Here is a 20,362-nt window from a genome sequence, read left to right as displayed (position 1 = left end):
AGAATATTACAGATATCTACCATAATAGGCAAAACTTAACATAAGATCCAGACTTCCCTCACAAGGCCTCGGTAATCTGGCCGCCACCACCTTCCTCACTCCAAATGTGGCACTTCTTTGCTACTGCTCCCTGCTGGCCAAAGCTGGACCACGAATCACCAGTTATTTGACATCTCCTTTCTAACCTAATGTCTGTGCCTCAGCCTCTCTGTAGCCATGTGACGTGTAGCTTGGGCCCTGTGGCTCAGGTCCTGTCTTTCTTACCTTTCCCTTAGCTTCGTGTGCCATTTTCTTGTTCTGGGATCCTTGAATCCTGTGGGTCCTCGCATTGGGTTCCATCTTTTTTAAAAAATGTTTATTTATTTATTTTCTTATTAGTCATCCATTTTATATACATCATTGTATACACGTCAGTCCTAATCTCCCAGTTCATCCCACCACCACCCCGTCCCCCCCCGCTGCTGGGTTCCATCTTTACCTCTGGTTCAGAGCATCTTTGCAGAGCTAAACTGGCAGGATCTCTCCTGAGGCTCACTGATAGAAAGCAATTAGTCGGTCAACTCCTGCTCTGTGCCATGCACCATGCTAGGCTCTGAGGGAGCAAAATGAAATGACAATAAGGACTGCCCCAGCTCTTAAGGAGCTTTCTCTCCAGCCAGATGACAGCTTTACCTACAGAAAATGATGTCCCCAGAGCTGCTCTTTCCTTCTTTGTACTTCTCTTTTGTGGGCGATGGTATCAAGGTTTCTCTCAATTGTCCAGGCTTAATTTTTAAATCATATTTAATTCCCTCCTCTGTCTAATATCCATCTGCAGTCATGTACCAGATCTGCGGGGTTTTACCACTTATCTCTTCTTTGCTTTCCAGTTACCGTCATCCTTGTTCAGTCCTTGACATCATTTATTCTTTTAGCAAATGTTTACAGAGCACCTGCTCTGTGCCATGTATGGAGACAAGGCTTGGAAATCTAGGGCCAGGTGAGACATGGTCTGTGGCCACGTGGCTGACAACTTGGTGGTGGAGACAGGCTCATGAGCAGATCAGCGTGTTATGGTGTGATAGGGTCACCTTAATGGAATGAGCCTTGGAAGCAGAGAGCAGGCAGTTATCCTGTTGGAGAGGGCTCCACAGTCGGTAATTGAGCCCAATCTTATTGGCAGCCCAGTAGTTAATCCAGGTGAAGGGATAGCAGTGGAGATTAGATTCCAGCGCACCAGGCAGAGGGAGTGGAATGTACCAGTACTTGGAGGGGAGGAAGGGGGAAGGCAGAGCCTGAAACCAGAGAGGTGAGGGTCTTCTACTGAAGGTGCTAAGAAGGAATGACGGAAGTGCAAAGAGGAGAACCAGGGCTAAAAGACGAACTGAAATACGGGGAGGATGAAGTTTTAAGAAAACAAGCAAAAAATTTATTAAGGTGAAATTGACATAACACGAAATTAACCATTTTAACTTGAACAGTTCAGTGGCATTTATTATGGTTCACAGTGTGCAACCACCACCTTTATCTAGTTTCAGAACATTTTCATCACTCCAAAGCAAAACTCCTAACCCATTAAGCAGTTTTTCCTCCATTTCTCCCTGCCCCCAGCCGCTGGCAACCACCAACCAACAGTCTTTGTTCTGTCTTTCTGGATTGACAGTCGGCCCTCCGTATCTGTAGATTCAACCAACTACAGATTGAAAATACTTGGGAAGAAAATCCCAGAAAGTTCCAGAAAGCAAAACTTGAATTTGCCCGCACACCAGCAACTGTTTACATAGCGTTTACATTGTATTAGGTACTATAAGTAACTTAGAGATGATTTAAAGTATTCAGGAGGATGTGTGTAGGTTATATGCAAATACCGCACCATTTTATATAAGGGACTTGAGCATCCTCAGATTTTGGTATCTGCAGTGGGGGAGAGGGGTGTCCTGGAACCAGTCTCCTGTGGATACCAAGGGAAGACTGTATCTGTTTTGGATATTTCATATAAATTAAATCATATAATATGATGTTTTGCGTCTGGTTTCTTTCATTCAGCGTAATGTTTCCCGGGTTCATTTACATTGTATTAGTACTTCATTCCTTTTTGTGGCTGAATAATATTCTATTGTATGGATGTACCACAATTTGTTTATTCATTCGTTGATGGTTGTTTCCACCTTTTGTCTGTTGTGGATAGTGCTGCTATGAACAAGCATGTATGTGTACTTATTTGAGTACTAGTTTTTAATTCCTTTGGGTATACACCTAGGAGTGGAATTGCAGGGTCACATGGTAATTCTTTGTTTAACTTGAGGAACTCAAGTTACTTTTAAAGAGGAAATGGCCAGCATCATCTCATGCTCCAAAGAAATCAAACAGTAGACTGTGGACTAAAGATTGGCAAGTGGATTTGGTTAAAAGGTCACTGGAGTCCTTAGCATGAGTAGTTTTAGTGGAGGTGAGGTTGAGGAGAGGCCACGTAATGGGCTACATTAGATCCAGCCTCTAGGCTTTCTCCGCTAGCCTCCTTCCAGAAAACGCAGCTCTGAGCAGGGTGCTACCTGCTCAGACCCTTAACAGTTTCCCAGGGCCTTACGGGACTATTTCTAGCTTGTCTTCTGTTGTCCACCAGCACCCACCCTACACTGCATCCCTGCTGAGCTGCACTCTTCTTGGACATACCTTCTGTTTTCCCACATCCACCTCTCAAACCTTTGATACCTTTCCGTGGGCTGTTTCCTCTGCCCAAAGATCCTCCTTATCCTTGAAATCCCCTCTCTCATGTCAGTGCCTCAAATGCCTTCTCCCACCAGCTGTCCTTCCTTCTTCCCTCTGCCTCCATTCCTCTTTGGGAGGACCCCTCACTGGGACCTAGCCTGTTCCTCATCTTGGTCCTAGGCCCCTTTTTTTTTTTTTTTTTTTTTTTTTTTTTTTTTTGCTGTACGCGGGCCTCTCACTGCTGTGGCCTCTCCCGTTGCGGAGCACAGGCTCCGGACACACAGGCTCCGCGGCCATGGCTCGCGGGCCCAGCCGCTCCGCGGCATGTGGGATCTTCCGGGATCGGGGCACGAACCCGTGTCCCCTGCATCGGCAGGCGGACTCTCAACCACTGCGCCACCAGGGAAGCCCCCTAGGCCCCTTTGAATCACTGAAACTTCTCAAGAGCCATTGGCCTACAGCTCCTGCAGCTCTTGGCCCAATGCCTTGTGTACTTGAGTTCTCAGTAGAGTGTAACTGAGTGTCATTGAACTCTTAGGAAGCACCTACTTCCTGTGAGCATCTTCTCAGCAGGATCGTCCTCTGATCTGATAACTTTGTTTCTGCCTTGGTCAGCGGTGTGCTTGGAAAATGCAGTTATCCTACCAAAAGGCTATCCCCCAACACTCTTGAAACTTGAAGGGAATATCCCATTTGGAACTTCCTGCTGTTGCCTGTTACCCAGAACCTTCCAAGGAGACCCAAGCATTTGGCAATTTGTATCAGCCAGTTCACAGAGTATTTATTGTCTGTTTTCTCAAATTAAAGCTTTCTGAAGTCCTTCAGTGGTAGTGCTATTTCTTCATGACACCTTTTGTTTTGTTCTGATTTTTCTCTAGTTAACTAAAGATTTATGATCTGAATGGAAGTTGAGCCGCCTTTGTGTGAAAGAGGGTGTGCACAGTTAAAGTGTTGACTGATGTGGGAGGATTTTGTATATAATCCTCCTCTATATGATCCTTAAGCTTTCTGAATATACACCAAAAGGACTTAATCTCTTCCTACCTGTTTTTTCCCCACCCTTTTTATCTAGCTTTTAGAAAAAGGCTTCCCGGAGTCTCTTTCCTCCCTCTCCCCTCTCCTGCCCCTCCCATCTTGGCACCTCTGAACCTGGCGGTGCTTTTTCCTCAAAAGGTGTTTGAGGATACCTTTTGTTCCTGATGGTGCATGTAAACATTCATTAATCTGTTGGGGCAGCATCAGATTCTGGGAGTGACGTGTGTGCCTGGCTCAATTTAGAAAGTTAGCTTTGGACAAATTTTGCTCTTTATAAGGTTTGGTCATTTTTTTTATATTTTGGAGATACTTTGGTTATGTTCTAGTTACATTTGGTGACTTATCTTGAAATTGTTCTTTGCTTTTATGTGTAGTTCTGGCCTGCTTGACTTACTCCATCCCAAGCAGAGGGAATGGGAATTGGCCACCCATAGTGATTCAGCAAATACGTATTGCTTTGATTTAATGTTTTGCTAACAAGAAGCACATTTTATTTTTATTAATTAATTAATTTATTTTTGGCTGCATTTGGTCTTCATTGCTAAGTGCGGGCTTTCTCTAGTTGTGGCGGGTGGGGGCTACTCTTCGTTGCGGTGTGCAGGCTTCTCATTGAGGTGGCTTATCTTGTTGTGGAGCACGGGCTCTAGGCGTGCCAGCTTCTGTAGTTGTGGCGTGCGGGTTCAGTAGTTGTGGCTCGTGGGCTCTAGAGCGCTGGCTCAGTAGTTGTGGTGCATGGGCTTAGTTGCTCCGCGGCATGTGGGATCTTTCCAGACCAGGGCTCGAACCCGTGTCCCCTGCATAGGCAGGCGGATTCTTAACCACTGCGCCACCAGGGAAGTCCAAGAAGCACATTTTAAAAAGCATTCTAAAGTAAAAGAAGAAACTTTTATAAAGATATGTTGTTCAGGGGGCTTCCCTGGTGGCGCAGTGGTTGAGAGTCTGCCTGCCGATGCAGGGGAAGCGGGTTCGTGCCCTGGTCCGGGAAGATCCCACATGCCGCGGAGCGGCTGGGCCCGTGAGCCATGGCTGCTGAGCCTGCGCGTCCGGAGCCTGTGCTCCGCAACGGGAGAGGCCACAACAGTGAGAGGCCCACATATCGCAAAAAAAAAAAAAAAAAAAAAAGGTATATTGTTCAAATATATTTATCTAAGGTATTTAAAAAATAGAAGGATCTTTCCTAAATAGGAAACAGCTTTATATCGCAATATCATATGCATCTGAGCCTAGACTCCTAGAGCCTCTCATTAAAGTTAGAGAAGGAAAACTGTTCCTTTGGCATAATGATTGCATTTGATTGTGACATTTGATCCCAAACTGTTCTGATTTCTTATCCTCAGAGGAAGCCTTTGACCAGCTGCCTCAGTCCACCGTTCCTGAGATGCAGCGGAGCAATCTGGCCCCCGTCATCCTGCAGCTGAAAGCGCTGGGGATCGACAACGTCCTCAGGTTCCACTTCATGTCGGTAAGTCCTGCCTTCTGTCTGTCTGGGAGGCCAGAGTGCTCCCAGGGGAGTGTCAGGACATTGATACAGAGCATGCTGCCTTTCTGGGTTTTTTTCACTTAGCTCGTGTGTTGTGTGCAGGGTTCAGGGGAGTACAGCCAGACAAGGCTGACACAATTCTGTTCTTGTCTGTTGGGGGAGAGAGACAAGTAAGTGGGTAATGACAGTGCCTGTGCCCGGTGCTCTGAGAGACAAAGGAAAGGCCCGCAGCCCAGTTAGTCATGTCTGAGGCGAGACCTGAAACCCAAGTGGGATCTCAGCAGGTCCGGAGAGGTGGAGTTATCCAGGGCAGGAGTGTGTGTGTAGGCCTAGGTGTCCAAGTGTCATGATTGGGGGAGCCAAGAGGGCTCTGGTAGAGCTGCAGGGAAAGTCCCTATGGCTGATTGCATTTCTGATGATTTCCCAAGGTCAGTTTCCAGGAGTGGGATTATTGGGTCAAAGGGCCATGGTCATTTCATAGATCCTTGACACAAGGCCAAATTCCTTTACAGGTATAAACTCCAGCAGTGCATGGATGCCCGACTCACTATACCCCTATCATGCCATGTTATTTTCTTTTTTTTTTTTTTTTTTTTTTTCTTTTTGCGGTATGCGGGCCTCTCACTGCTGTGGCCTCCCCCGTTGCGGAGCACAGGCTCCGGACGCGCAGGCCCAGCGGCCATGGCTCACGGGCCCAGCCGCTCCGCGGCATATGGGATCCTCCCAGACCGGGGCACGAACCTGTATCCCCTGCATCGGCAGGCGGACTCTCAACCACTGCGCCACCAGGGAGGCCCCATGTTATTTTCTTTTAGAGTTTTACTAATTTGATTTGGTGGGGGGAAGGAGGAAAAATATCATCTGTATCTATCTTTTTTGATTTCTCATAAGATTAAAAAAAATTATTGGCCACTTTATATTTCTTCTGAAATATAAGGAGAAATCTACGTAATCTTATCTAACAGATAAGCCATTTATCTGTTAGAATTAGTGTTTATTAGTGATTAAGAGTCCGTTAACTATTAAACACATTAACCTTTGTCTATAGTATTTCTTGCAAACAGTTCTTCTGATTGTATTGTATTGTTTGTTTGTTTGTTTATGTGCAGCCATTCTAAGCAAAGCTAATAATATCTTTCTATCTTTACCTCTGTGATTTCTTCTGTTATTCTTGTGCTTATGAAGCATTTCCCCATATCTAGGTCAGTTAATAAATATTCACTCGTGTTTTCTTCTTGAATTTTTATGATTTGAAAGCTTGCATTTTTAACTCCTTATTATATCCCAACTCTGTTGGTATGTGATGTGTAACAAGGCTAGATTCCTGGATGCTAAAGTCCCTAATGTAGCATGTCATGATAAACTAGGCAAATGAAAGAGAATGTAACAATATCATCTGCTCTCCCAAAGAAAACATACTTATTTCTCATAAGTATGGAGAAAATATACGCTTTGAATGTTGGTATATAGTACAAGAAATTATACAGAAAAGTGAACAGTATATGCAAATCAAAGGCTTATGAAAAGCTCCACATCTCAGATTAAAGGAAAACATAAGGGCAAAAAGGACAGATCAAAAACTATAGAGTTTTCAAACGTCCTTGTGAATACATCGAATACCCACTGAAGAAAAAGCTAAAGGAAAGGGAACAGCACAAATAGTAACTAACGTTAGAACATGTTTGGCTTCTCTAGGAGAGATAAATGCAAATTGAAATAGCTGTACCACTGTACATTAACTGAATGATCAAACAGAGAGAAAAATGACAAAATCCAAAGCTGACACAGTTTGGGGAAAGTGGTTTTATATTCTGTTTCAGTCCTCATAGAGGACTTTCTGACATTATTTTATGAGCTGTAGAAATGCCTGGTATTTCTTCTCAGGGAATTTTCTCCTGAAAAAAATAATTCAAAAGAAACAAAGAACTTACACGTAGGATAATGTTTATAGTATCATTTTATATTAAATTAAAAATATAATAACGAAATTCATAAACTTTCAGACAACTGAAAAATGAGGAAAATACATATAAATTCATCTTCATTTATTGCCTTCTGGTTATTTCCTCCTGAAATTGTGTTTTTCCACAGTTGAAATCACAGGATACATATAATTTTGTATATTTAGCAGTGATGATTACAGTAGCAAAGAACTAAAAGAACTCAATTGCCCAGTAGTAAGAAAGTTGCTTATTTCACAGTGTATGACCTTGTCAGAATAGTATGCAGTTGTCCCAGGGTACTTGCTGTGAAGTGTCCATGGGTACAAGAAACAGAGGGAACAGAAAAGCAGGCAGTGAGAAAAACAAGCTAAAATTATATACACACAGTCCTTCCAACTACATTAAAACAGCGTTTGCATATGATCCCGAATCAGATGAGGCCATAGAGAAATACTAGTAAATGTGTGTTGAGGTGAGAATACTCTGGATGTGATTGGAGAAGGGGGCGGGTAAAGGTGTGGGTTGTTTTGATTGATGATGAATTCAAAGAGCAGAATTCATCGGGCTTGGTGATCGACTGGAAACAGGGCCAAAGATTGAAAGGAGTCGAAGAGAGCCTGTCCGTTTTGTTCTGTAATTATTCAGAACCACATTCAGTGCTTGAGCTATCCATTATTCATGTAATCTCAGTGTAATAAAAGATCCCAGAGGGGTTAAGCTCCTCCATTTAGGTGCTGTGTGTACGTTGCCTCTTTGTAAAGTAGGATGTCGTGGGCACTGAGGAAAGGCTAGTGAATCAATTACATGATTTAGTCAACAGTGATTTGTTGAATCCCCAGTGTACAGTGAATCAGGTCTAGTTCCTACCCTCATCTGTGTGCTCATGCAGTCAGCCCAACTTTGAGAAGCACAGCTTTGTTCCTTGGCAGTCAGTGGGTGGGGTAGAGTGGAAAGAATGAGACCTGAATTCAGTCTCTGGCTTTGCCACCAACTGCCTCTAGGATCTTGTTCAAATGTCTTTTACTATTTGTTATTCACTTTCCTCATCTGTAAAATTGAACTAAAACAGCGTGATACTTAAAATACATTTGTTGTGAATGCATTTGAGAAAAAAAAACTATGCAGTTTGCAAAAGGACTATAATTTTATTATGTGGCTTATAGATGAAATAATTTAGAGGACGATAGTAATGATGCTTGGTACTTAGTAGACGCTCAGTAAAGGCGCGTGGAAGGAAAGAACATAGTAAGGATCCAGAGACTCAAACCGAAGGTCACAATATCAGCTTTGCTTAGCTTCAAATTGTCTAGCATTCCTTTTTCAGAAATTCAGATTTAACCGATGTCAGTTACCCCCTATAGGCAGGGCCTGGGGCAGGGCTGTGGGTGATGCAAAGATGAATCATCCACCAATACTGCAGTATCATGGGACTTCTTAGAAGGCTGAGACACGAAGTAGAAATTAGAAATGTTTGATGAGAGTTTAGGGAAAGCAAAGAGGTAGTTCAAGGTAGGAACCCATCGCTTCTGATGGAGGGGAGCCTGAGGGAAAGCTTCGAAGGAAATGTTTAGTCAAGCTGAGATTAAAGACCAAATAGTACCAAGGGTGCTGAGAGGGAGAGGAAGGACATTTCAAGAGTAGAAGCGTGGAGGTTGGGAAGTCTGGGGCATGTTAGAGAGAAGAGTGGACTGAGCAGGAAAGTCACATTATTATGGCTGTTCCCTGATGAAGTTAACTTAGGAGGGTTTTTATGTTTTTTTACAGCCCCCTCCAGCACAGTCAATGGTTCAGGCGTTGGAGTTACTCTATGCTCTGGGAGGTATGCCTATCTCTTATTCTGTGTTTTCTCATCTGTTTATTAATATGTGATATTAGTTAGGTTGTATTCACTCTAGGGCTCTTAGTATCTTCAAGGCTGGGATTGATTGTCCCTGTATGTAAGATCCTCTTAGTGACACGTAAGCTCATCCAAGTAAGAAGGTGGGACCATGATTAATGAAGTCCAGTCGTGACAATGAATTTATAAAGCCTGTGTCAGTACATCAGAAGCTATTAATAACCATCGCCACAGCTACACTTCCGAGAGACATCTGGAAGATTCTCTACCAGTATTTCACATGTTACGTCTCTGGGCCTTTTCCTCTGTCCCTCGACCCCATTCTGAAATCTGGCTCTGTGTTCTCTCCCTCACTCCCCTACCTTCCACTCCTGGAGTTCCCTGTGGAGAACTGGGTAGATACCAGGCTGTGGTATTGTTTGGGCAAGGAAACACCATGTTATGGAGGAACTTCTGTTCTCTTGTTTGAAAATGTGGTATTTACCTTAAGATCGAGAAAACTGGCCTGAATTTACCTCTTCAGGAAGTTTGTGTCTTTTCTGTGAATGTTGCCTCAGGTGAATATAATATCCAGTTCAGTATTAAATTTCAGTGGAGGTTTTGTTCTTTGAGATTCTTTCTTTCTCTCTCTCTTTTTTTTTTTGGTTCTCAATGTCTTTATTGAGGTATAATTCATATGCTGTATAATTTACCCATTTAAAATGTACAGTTCAGTGCTTTTTAGTATATTTACAGGGTTGTGCAACCATCACTACAAGTTTAGAACATTTAGAACATTTTCATCACCCAAAAAAGAAACCCTGAACCCAATAGCCCCCCCTCCCCATTCCCTCTCCCCCATCCCAGCCTAGGCAACCGCTAATATACTTCCTATCTCTATAGATTTGCCTATTGTGGACATTTCATATAAATGGAATCACATAGTGTGTAGTCTTTTGTGATTGGCTTTTTTCATTCAGCATGATGTTTTCAAGATTTATCTATGTTGTAGCAATATTGATACTTCATTTCTTTTTATTGCTGAATAATATTCCATTGTATCGATATACCACTTATTATTCTTATCCATTTATCAGTGGCTGAACATTTGGAGTGTTTCCCCTTTTTGACTAATATAAATAATGCTGCTGTAAGTGTCCACATACAAGTTTTTGGTGGACCTTCTACCAGCAGTGTGTGAGGGTTCCAGTTTCTCCACATAATGACGGGTTGCCAATGCTCGTTATTATCTGTTTTATGTACTGTAGCCATCCTGGTGGGTATGAAGTGGTGTCTCACCATTTTGGTTTGTATTTCCCTAATGACTGATGATACTGAACACTTTTTTGTATGCTTATTGGCTATTTGTATATCTTTTTTGGAGAAATGTCTATTCAAATCCTTTGTTCATTTTTACTTGGGGTGTTGTCTTTTTATTATCGAGTTGGAGGAGTTCTTTATATATACTGGATACACGTTTCTTATCAGATCTGTGATTGTAAATATTCCTCCCATTCTGTGGGTTGGCTTTTCACTTTCTTGATGGTATTGTTGGTAATACAAAAGTTTTAAGTTTTTATGTGGTTCAGTTTACGTATTTTTTCTTTCATTGCTTGTGCTTTTGGTATCTTACCTAAGAAATCATTTCCTAATCCTTGGGCATGAAGATCTCTCCTAGGTTTTCTTTGAAGAGTTTTTATAGTTTCAGTTCTTACATTTAGTAGGTCTGTGATCCATTTTGAGTTGATTTTTTTCTATAGGGTGAGGTAGGGGTCCATCTTCATTATATTTATGATACCTTCCTGTGAAGGAATAGCCAATTATTGATTAAAAAAATCTTCAATGACTTGAAAGGCCTTTAGGGTCTATATCACATCAGCCCTGAGTGAGCATATGCCAGAAAAGGTTTCCATCCTCTGTTCTCAAGCATGTGATAGGAACTTGAAAGCAAAGTCTCTTGGGATAATCTGAAATGTGTATGAGAGAATATCCACTATTTAGAAGTTTTTCATTTGGACTGATTTTCCTCCAAACAGAATGAAATTTAAAATATTTTAAATGTCTTCACTGCTCTAACTAAGCTGGAAAAGGTAGAGGGGAACACCCAACTTAAATTTATTTAGAAGCTGAATTATCACCTTCAAAGAGATGATTATATGGGAACCGAAGAGAAATGACCTTTTCTGTCTTGCCCTGAGGTCTGCAGCAGGTGTTTTAATCCTCCATCTTGGGAATAGTCTAAACGATAGTAAAACGAGAGTCGCTATCTTGGAAATCCACTACCTGAAAATTGGCTGTTGGTAAAGGGGCAAGGAGGAATGTGAGGAATTGAAGGAGTCAGCCCAGTTCAGCCCAGGAGGCGATTGGATAAACAGCTCTGGTGTTGGCACCAAAGAGAGAGCCGGGCGTGTGTTTAGACTCATAGTCATCAGCTTTGTAATTGCTCACAAATTTCTGAGAGGCCTGGGACGTCTGTGGCCTCTCAGAAATTGGCCATGGAAAAAGGTCCAGAGGTGATGCAGAGAGAACAGCAGGAGAGGTGGCAGAGAAGCAGGGGAGTGGGGACTCATGGAAGCTAGGGAAGAGTGTTTCCAAGGAGCTGTTGTCAGCAGAGTCAAAGGCTGCTGGGGACCCTAAGGAAAGTGCCCTTTGTGTTTGGCACTGTCTGGTTGTCGGTCCCTTGGAAAGAGCAGTCTCTGGGGAGGAGTGGGACCAGGGGAGGGTGGGGGCAGGAGGAGGCTGCGAGGCCATTTCCTTATAATTAAGTCCTTGCATAGAGGCCATCAGAAGTATCAGTTTTTCAAAACTGAGCATTCAAGAGCCCTGAGGAAATCTTTTCTTCTTGTATTGTAACAGCACTCTGGGTCAGGTTGAGGTTGGATACCTCTGTTTAGCATACATCATCTTTTATTCTCCCAACAACTGTGCATCTTCCAGCACCATGGTACATGCCTTCTGCTTTTTGTTGCTGTTCTTTCGGCAGGGCTGGACAAAGACTGTCGCCTGACTGAGCCGCTTGGCATGAGAATAGCAGAGTTTCCTTTGAATCCCATGTTTGCAAAAATGCTGCTTGAATCAGGTAGGTGGAGACCAACAGTCCTCATTGATTTTATTTTGTCTGGGAGTTGTTTCCCAAATTCTGTGCACCCTGGGGAAGAGAGCACAATACATTTTGAGCAGTGATGGAGCTTTCATCTGAGGTTTGGGGCATGTGGCTAACTCGTGATTCAAGGTCAGTCATTGTTAATTCAGTAAACACTTTTGTTTGTTTACTGTGGGTCTAGTACTGACACCTGATTTTTTTTTTAACAGGGATTAAAAAAAATTTGTGGTATAACCTACAGAACATAAAATTTACCATGTTAATCATTTTTGAGTGTACAGTTCTGTAGCATGAAGTACATTCACGTTATCGTTCAGCCACCACCACCATCTGTCTCTAGAACGTCTTCATTTTTTTCAAACTGGAGCTCTGTGCCCATTGAGCACTAACTCCCCATCTGTCCTCCCCCAGCCCCTGCAGCCACCGTTCTGCCTTCTGTCTCCATGAAATTTGACTATTCTAGGAACCTCCTAGAAGTAGAATCATACAATATGTGTCCTTTTGTGACTGACTTTTTCGCTTGGTATAATAACGTCTTCAAGGTTCATTTATGTTGTAGCATGTGTCACAATTTCTTTTTAAAGGCTGAATAATATCCCATTGTATGGATAGACCATTCATCTGTTGGTGGACACCCAGGGAGCCGCCACCTTTTGACTATTGTGAATAATGCTGCTATGAACATGGGTGTGCAAGTATGTGTTTGAGTCCCTGCTTTCACTTCTTTGAGGTGTATACTTAGAGTGGAATTGCTGGATCATCTGATAATTCTATGTTTAATTTTTTGAGGAGCCACTGCACCGTCTTCCACAGTGGCTGCACCATTTTGTATTCCCACCACCAAGGCAAAAGGGTCCTAGCTTCTCTGACACCTTCAGATTTTTGTGAGAATATGAGTTAAGGGATAAAAGTATATAACCTGGAGATCTTGTAATACTTAGAAGTCAAAATCATCTAGAGCAGGGGTCCCCAACCCCCGGGCCACGGACTGGTACCCGTCTGAGGCCAGTTAGGAACCGTGCCGCACAGCAGGAGGTGAGCGCAGACAAGCGAGCGAAGCTTCATCTGCCGCCCCCCATCGCTCGCATTCCCGCCTGAGCTGTCCCATGCCCCTCCCCGGTCCGTGGAAAATTGTCTTCCATGAAACTTGTCCCTGGTGCCAAAAAGGTTGGGGACCGCTGCTCTAGAGACTATGGTTTGTCACACACTTCCCTGTGCTCCCCACCCCCCGAGTAGCCTAGAGAAGGGAAAAACTCATTGTTTTTTGCTTTTGTCTAACTTTATATTCACTGGCAATAGACAAAGCTGTATGTCAGACTAAGCATGGTGAAAGTTAGCTGTAATTGTGTTTTGGAGCAACCAGGCTTACACTGAGAAGCAGGATTCTAAGCTTGGGGCTGGGGAAGTAGGTCACTCACGAGGCCAGAAGCTGTGGGGAGCATGCGGCAGCGTTCGCGGTCTCTGTCTGATGCCCCGGGAGGCTGATTGCCGCAGACTCCGTGTCCAGGTAGCAGCAGCTGCAGCCCACAGCGTGCTTCCCTGGTCTAGTTACGCCTCCAGCTTGCCGGGTGAAATGAGCCCTGCCGAGAGGGAGGGCACCTCTTAGAAGGGTCCAGGAGCAGAGGGACAGCACGAGGGACACAGCCCCCGTATTCCTGGCCCCCTCTCCCTCTCAGGCTTTCTGCCAGGATTCTAGGTGTCCACACTGAGTAGGGAGCAGGTGTGGAGCTGACCTGCCCTAGTGATGGGGCCAAGCTGGCCCCCATTGAGCCTCACGGCAGAGTCCCTCGGTGTGGCCACCGCGGAGTGGGGTCCTTCCAGGCCTCCTTCCATCTGGACCATGTATAGGACATCCCATTTGGCAGGGTGAAGTGTTTATATGTTACAAGCTTTAAAAATCAAGCTACGTGTAAATAGATGATCTTAGTTTACAATGTGGTGTAAGGAAAATGTCAGAAAACATCTTTTATTTCTCACTGACACATCGTATGTTTGAAATCAAACATGCTTTTTGGTTTATAGGAAATTTTGGCTGTTCTCAGGAAATTCTAAGCATTGCCGCCATGATGCAGATCCAGAATGTCTTTGTGGTCCCCTCAAACCAGAAGTCTCAGGCGGTAAGTCCGACTGTTCATTCGAGTCTTGCTCACTCTGGGCTTTCTTTCGTTACAACTGCCCAGGAACTGCTGGTGACAGAGCAGCTTATGTTTTGAGGGTTAACTGTGTGCCTGACATTGTGCCAAACATTTTACGTGCGTCCTGTCATTTCATCTTCACCGTGGACCTGGGAGGGAAGTACTCCTATCATCAGTTTTAGAGACGGAGGCACAGAAAAGTTAGGTAACTTATGCATGGTTGCACAGCCAGAATTGATGGAGTTGCCTTTCACAGTCCAAAGCCCCAAATCTTAACCATTGTCCTACTGACTTCCTAAGGGAAGTTTTTTTTTTTTTTTTTTTTTTTTTTAAAGGCTGCCCTGAGAGCAACCTTGGTGGGCACGTTAGTGATATAAGGAGTCAGTGCCGGGGCACAGCAGGCTGGGCAAGTCAAGCTGCTGACAGGGCCCTCCCAAAGGCCCAGGCATCTGTGACAACTAGAAGGGTGAATGCTGGAAAGACTGTGAAGGAGAAATTACACTGTTGAAGAGCACCGGGGAAGTGAGGCGTCCTGATGGAGGGAGGCCCAAGATGAGCTCAGAGCCGGTTCCTGCTGGAAGAGTCAAGAAGCAGAAGCAGAGGGCTGAATGTAGCAGGGAGGAGAGAAACTTCCTTATGGACCGTTACCATCTTCCCTGACAGTTGCATAGCTGCAGGTTACGAAGTTTTCGTGCCTGGATGGTTCTGTTTGTTTGCTTTTCTATTAGCCTTTTTAACAATCCTACCTCAGGACAGGCAAATTCATTTTCAAGACGAGGAAAGTGAAGTTCTAAGCACTGTGTCTAAAATTGCAACATATACCCCTCCCGTCTCCATCCCCTGCCCCTGCTTTATTTCTCTCCTCTAGCTGTTCTTACCACCTACCATACTATATATTTTGCTTATTTATCCTGTTTGTTATTTTTCTCCCACCACTGTCGTATTCACTGTTATATCCCAAATGCATAGAACAGTGCCTGCCCTATAGTAGGTGCTCAGGAAATATCTGTTACTGAATGAATGGAAGGAAGGTGAATTACGTGGTATTTGATACAAGGAGCAAATTCTGAAGTCAATAAGTGGATTTGTGTGCTTGTATATATATTGGATACGCCATTCCTTGAACCCATGGGAGCAGATGGCATTGCCCAGGATCTCACAGAAAGAAAAACTTAGGGACTGGGTCTGAAAGGATTGTGCAGCTCGTGGTGGCTTAGGAATATAGAGTGTCTTCCATGCTCCAGACAGCTGGCCCCTTGCCTTTCTGGAGCTTACCTTCCATCAGGGGCTGGGAGGAGTTCTTCTGAAAGAGAAGATATTGACTACATAGAGGAGGAGAGGGACAAGAGCACTAATATTTATCTAACACCTGTGCCAGGTACTTTATGGTGGATTATCTTAATCCCATAGCAGTCTTTTCTTTTTTTTTTTTTTTTTTTTTTTTTTTGCATTACGTGGGCTTCTCACTGCTGTGGCCTCTCCTGTTGCGGAGCACAGGCTCCGGACACGCAGGCCCAGCAGCCATGGCTCATGGGCCTAGCCGCTCCGCGGCATGTGGGATCTTCCCGGACCGGGGCACGAACCCGCGTCCCCTGCATCGGCAGGCGGACTCTCAACCACTGCGCCACCAGGGAAGCCCCCCCATAGCAGTCTTGATACACAAGTTTAATATTCCAATTTTCTAGATAAGGAAATTGAGGCTGAGAAAGGTTAAGTGACCAATCTGAGGTCTTTCAGGAAACGACAGAGTCAGGATGGGTGCACACCACGTCTTTCTGACCCTACAAGCCATGAACTATTCATCGTGTAATGTTGCCTCCAGGACAAGAGACTCAGAAGAGTCAACTTCTAAACATTGCGTTTATTCTCTCCAGATTCGAATGCACCGAAAATTTGCTGTGGAGGAGGGTGATCATCTTACCATGCTCAATGTGTATGAAGCATTCATCAAGGTAAGCACAGCTGCTGCTCAAAAGGCCCCCTCCACGCACCCGTCCACTGGAAGGGATCTAGGGGCGAGGATTCCGGAAGTGTAGTTTATAAAAGAATGGCCAACAGGCCTCTGTTTTCCTATTAGATTATTGCCAGAACTTCTAATCCGTGATGGTTTCTTGCTTCTCCCGCATAGCGATCTGGCCCCCAGCAGTGGGTCAGAGGCTCGGCCTTCCTTGGCTCACCCTTTCCTCACTCCGTCTCACACCCGCCCCGTGTTCCTGGACAACACTGTCCGACATTTGAATAGGAAGTTCTGATATATTTTCTGCAAATAAATGAGGCTGAGAGTAACTTGTGGTCTTGAATCTTCAAAGCTGTCTACGTGAGTTTGAGATTTCACACAGCCACCACCCCTCCAGCTGCCAGGCAAGCTGTGAGAAGACACTTAGTCGGGGATCCACATATACTTGCATACCCTTTCCAGATTTAGCCATGGTGATGGTAATTTTTGTTGTTCTTAATAGTCTGTAAAACTGGGAGCAAATAATACAGCTTAAAGTCCTCACGAGAAATCGCTAAAAAGAGAGATCTAATGGTGATGAAAACAATGAGAAAAGAAAACAATATATAAACTTCTTATATAAAGGAAAGGATGTTAAGGGGGAAATGAGACGTTTCAGATATTCAGTGTCTTGTCTTTACTTCTTAAATAGTTTCTTTTAGAAGGGGAGAAATACTAAGTTTTTGTTTTCCCAGAGATTTGAAGCGAGATTATTTAGTTAATGAACAGTTTTCAGAAAACCGAATCTCTTGTTGAGATTATTAATTGTGGATTAAGTCGCTTAAAATTCGTTTGTGCAAAAACAGTGCACCATTTCCAGCTTCCTCTACCAGTAGAAAGCGGGTCCAGGGCTACAGTGCATTATTCTATAGTTGCCTTCTGGGAAAGTCCTCTCTGAATTATATTTTCTTACGTAAAAACACCTTCCTCCCTGGCTTATAATTTCAAAGGTACATTCCCACAGCAATAATTTAGGATATAATTATCATACTTCAGAATATAGAACAAAACTAAGTACTGTTGATAGAAAAATCATACTTTGGGGATTAATAATAGTAATTTGCAAATTATTTCTCAATTGGCAAGTGTCGTATTACTTGCCTGTTGTCAAAGTGATAAATTCAAGCCTGCCAGAGAGGGAACGTTGATTTGCAAAGAACTGCAGGGAAGGGGTTCTGTCTGATAGTTGGCCACTCCCGTGGGTATTTAAGATTGAAAACAATTCCGCTTGTCACTAAGTTCTCACTTGCCCTTCAGCACAGAGTGAGATCGGAGAGCAGTCAGGTGGTGAGCACGGTGGTCAACGTCTGTTTAGAGAGATGGGGCAAACAAGGGCCCGTTACGACCTGAAGATCTTGTCCCATTGAGTAAGCAAACGGGGGCAGAAAGATGAATGGCTTCCACCGTGTAGCCTCAGTTGAGAACTTTCCTGTGCTCTTCTCCCTCTCCTTCTATCTGGGTTGTCCTGTAGCACAATAAGAACTCCCAGTGGTGTCAGGAGCATTTCCTGAATTACAAGGGTCTCGTCAGAGCCGTGACAGTGAGGGAGCAATTGAAAAAGCTTCTTGTCAAGTTTCAAGTGCCCAAGAAATCCAGTGAAGGTAAGAATACACCGCCGCCACCACCAGTGACGCCCCTTTCTCTGCTCTGTGTCGTTGCATTCTCGGAATCCTTAGGCTGGGCACAGTGTACTCTGGACCCACACCGGGTTCATGTTTTGAATTGCCCGTGTTGGTGAAAAGCTGCATGTGAAAGTAGCATATTTTCCCCCAAGGAGGTCCAGTTTTATTTCTGAGGGCCATTCTTGGGAAAAAATTTAACAAGCCCTGACAACACTTAAGAATCATTAACAGTCACATCATTGTACATTACATGGTTAATTATCCCATGTGGGCTTTGCAAGAAAAACGACTTTTAAGTGGCCAACATTTATGGCCAGTCCACATGAACTGCATTTTATTTTCAGTTACAGGTATTACTAAAGCAAGTGCCGTGTGTTTAGCCTAGGCAGGCGCTGGGGTAAGATGGAAGTGTTGTGTAAGACACAGCTTCTGGCCTCTAGTAGTGACGGTGACTACTGAGGACACACCAGGTTACACCATGGCAGGGGTTCTACTTAATATTCTCTACTTAATCTCCTACTCTGAGGTGTGGGTGATGTTATCCTTATTTTACAGAGGAGGTGTTAGGTCCCAGGGAGAAGTTAACGTAAGTTCAGGACAACACAGCTGGTAACCAGCGAAGCCAGGTCTGTGTAGCTCAGACTTCGGAGGGGGTGATGTGTCTGCTCAGCCACTCAGCAGTTGTCTTTCGAGCCCCTCCCGGGTGCCAGGCCCTCAAGCACACTCTCGGCACCACTAACGCTCACCAACGTTTCTGAAGCACCTGTAATAGGCCCGGCAGTGTTGCGAGTGTTTTCATACGTGAATTCATTTCGTGCTCACAACACTCCAGTGAAACGTGATGCTGTTATCCCCATTCTACAGGTGAGAAAAATGGGCTCAGGCGACGAGTGACTTGCCGCACGAAGGTCCCATGCAGTGAGCGTACAGTGGAATCAGAACTCAGGCAGTTTTATTCCAGAGCTTTATTTTGCCTTTATGTTAAGAGCAACTAATTACATGATGACGAAGACATGGTTCTTACTCTCAGGAAACAGGGCAGTGAAGGGAGAGATTCCTACAGAGACCCACTGGTGCAGTATGAGATTAGCAGTTGTCTTAGAAGCTACCGGAGTAGACGTTTGAGGGATCATGGCGGGCAGCAAAGGGGGCTCTAGTAGGAATGCGGGGAAGAAGGAATCCAGGTTGGGGCTCCGGCCTGGGAGGCCTCACAGTGGGCTGCGAGTGGTGGCGGAAGTCCAGTGGAGTTTACTGGTTGAATTAGAAACCAGTGGCAAAGGGCTTGCTAGGCAGGGAGGACTGTGGAGACAAGTGCTGGGATAGAGGAGCATATAAGATGCTCACAGAGTATTGATGAATGACCAAGCTCACAGGAGAGGGAAGAGTTGAAACCTGGGTGATAGGGTAAAGTTGGTGTCATCAATAGAAACAGGAAGCTCACAGGGGCAACTCACTGGGGAGAAGCCGGTCAAGCACCTGTCGCCCAGCAGATAGAGGACAACATGCATCTGCATCTTTGTTTCTTAACCTGTTTTTCATTGTCCACCTGAAACAGCAGAAATGTGTCTTGAGGGGCTCTGAGGAGCTCCAGTTCTTTATGTCTCAGCGCAGAAAGAATTCAGTGAGAGGCAACATGATAAGAAGTGATTTATTAGAGTAGGACGCTTGTGAGGCTTACAGGCAGGCGGGCGAGAGGCTGCCACGCTGAGAACTTAGTGGGCTACAGTTTTATAATCAAAGGAAAAGTGGGGAGGGGGAGGAGACCACCTTCTTCCTCATTCTCGAGTAGACGTCAGGCTTCCATCACCAGCTCCTCCTCCACGTCGGGCAGGGGAGTGTTCTTGTCCCTACATGGCGGAACTGGGACTGTCATGGCGCAGTGGAAATGAGCAAAAAGGCGGTAACGTATACTAAAATAGGGTAAATCATCTCAGGTTTCAGTATAATGTCACCTGTCCTTACATTTTTGTTTTTAGTGTGCGCAGAGAAGCATGTCCTAGGACTCAGTAACGTACTGAGCTCTCTGGGCGGGATGTGGGTCTCCTTCCACCATTGTTTTACTGTTTTAGGGCATGCCTCATGCTTCTGTTGCACGGTTTTGTTGCTAAGCAAGCCGGCTTGGTTTTGTGGTTAAGCAAACTTGCTTTCTTGAGTGATCTTTAACTTACAGGGGTCTCCCATACTTTTTCTCTACTTACAATCCCCTAGTAGGATTAACTATTTAATCACCTCCTTTGTCCCTTTACTCTGTCCCTATTGAACCCCTCACCCAGGAGAAAAGTTACATTGAATTTCAACTCTTCCTAAAGAGAGAAATTAAATACTAAGGAATAAGATTTTGTAAGGTAAGGTTGAGCTCTGGAGGGCCACAATCATTGTAATATCTAAGATTCCCTACTACCCTCCCCTCAGGAGCCCATTTTTATCCCTTGGAAGTGATATCGTCCTGATAACAATGCACGTTCTACATAGAAATTCCTTTTGGGCAATTGGAGAGGAGGGACTGAATCTAGGATCAAATTGTGGTTAGAAATGTAGATTTGA

At 44.4% G+C, this 20,362-nt stretch overlaps 1 protein-coding gene across 4 annotated transcripts in view; it reads left to right on the top strand.

Moving 5' to 3' along the window:
• The window catches only part of DHX35 (DEAH-box helicase 35), a 74,881-nt gene that overhangs the window by 41,759 nt on the left and 12,760 nt on the right, over nt 1-20,362 (top strand). For 3 of the 4 annotated variants that reach the window (XM_082645400.1, XM_082645399.1, XM_082645401.1), the window contains exons 13-18: nt 5,061-5,185; nt 8,911-8,965; nt 11,946-12,041; nt 14,088-14,182; nt 16,075-16,152; nt 17,668-17,797. In XM_082645400.1, coding sequence (XP_082501526.1) covers nt 5,061-5,185; nt 8,911-8,965; nt 11,946-12,041; nt 14,088-14,182; nt 16,075-16,152; nt 17,668-17,797 — 579 coding nt within the window. The remainder of the gene's footprint in view (nt 1-5,060; nt 5,186-8,910; nt 8,966-11,945; nt 12,042-14,087; nt 14,183-16,074; nt 16,153-17,667; nt 17,798-20,362) is intronic. The other variant, XR_014296105.1, reaches the window with a different exon arrangement.

The sequence above is a fragment of the Mesoplodon mirus genome, assembly GCF_964341445.2.
Source record: "Mesoplodon mirus genome assembly, chromosome: 15".
Lineage (NCBI taxonomy): Eukaryota > Metazoa > Chordata > Mammalia > Artiodactyla > Ziphiidae > Mesoplodon > Mesoplodon mirus.
This window is presented reverse-complemented; position numbering and strand designations above follow the sequence as displayed.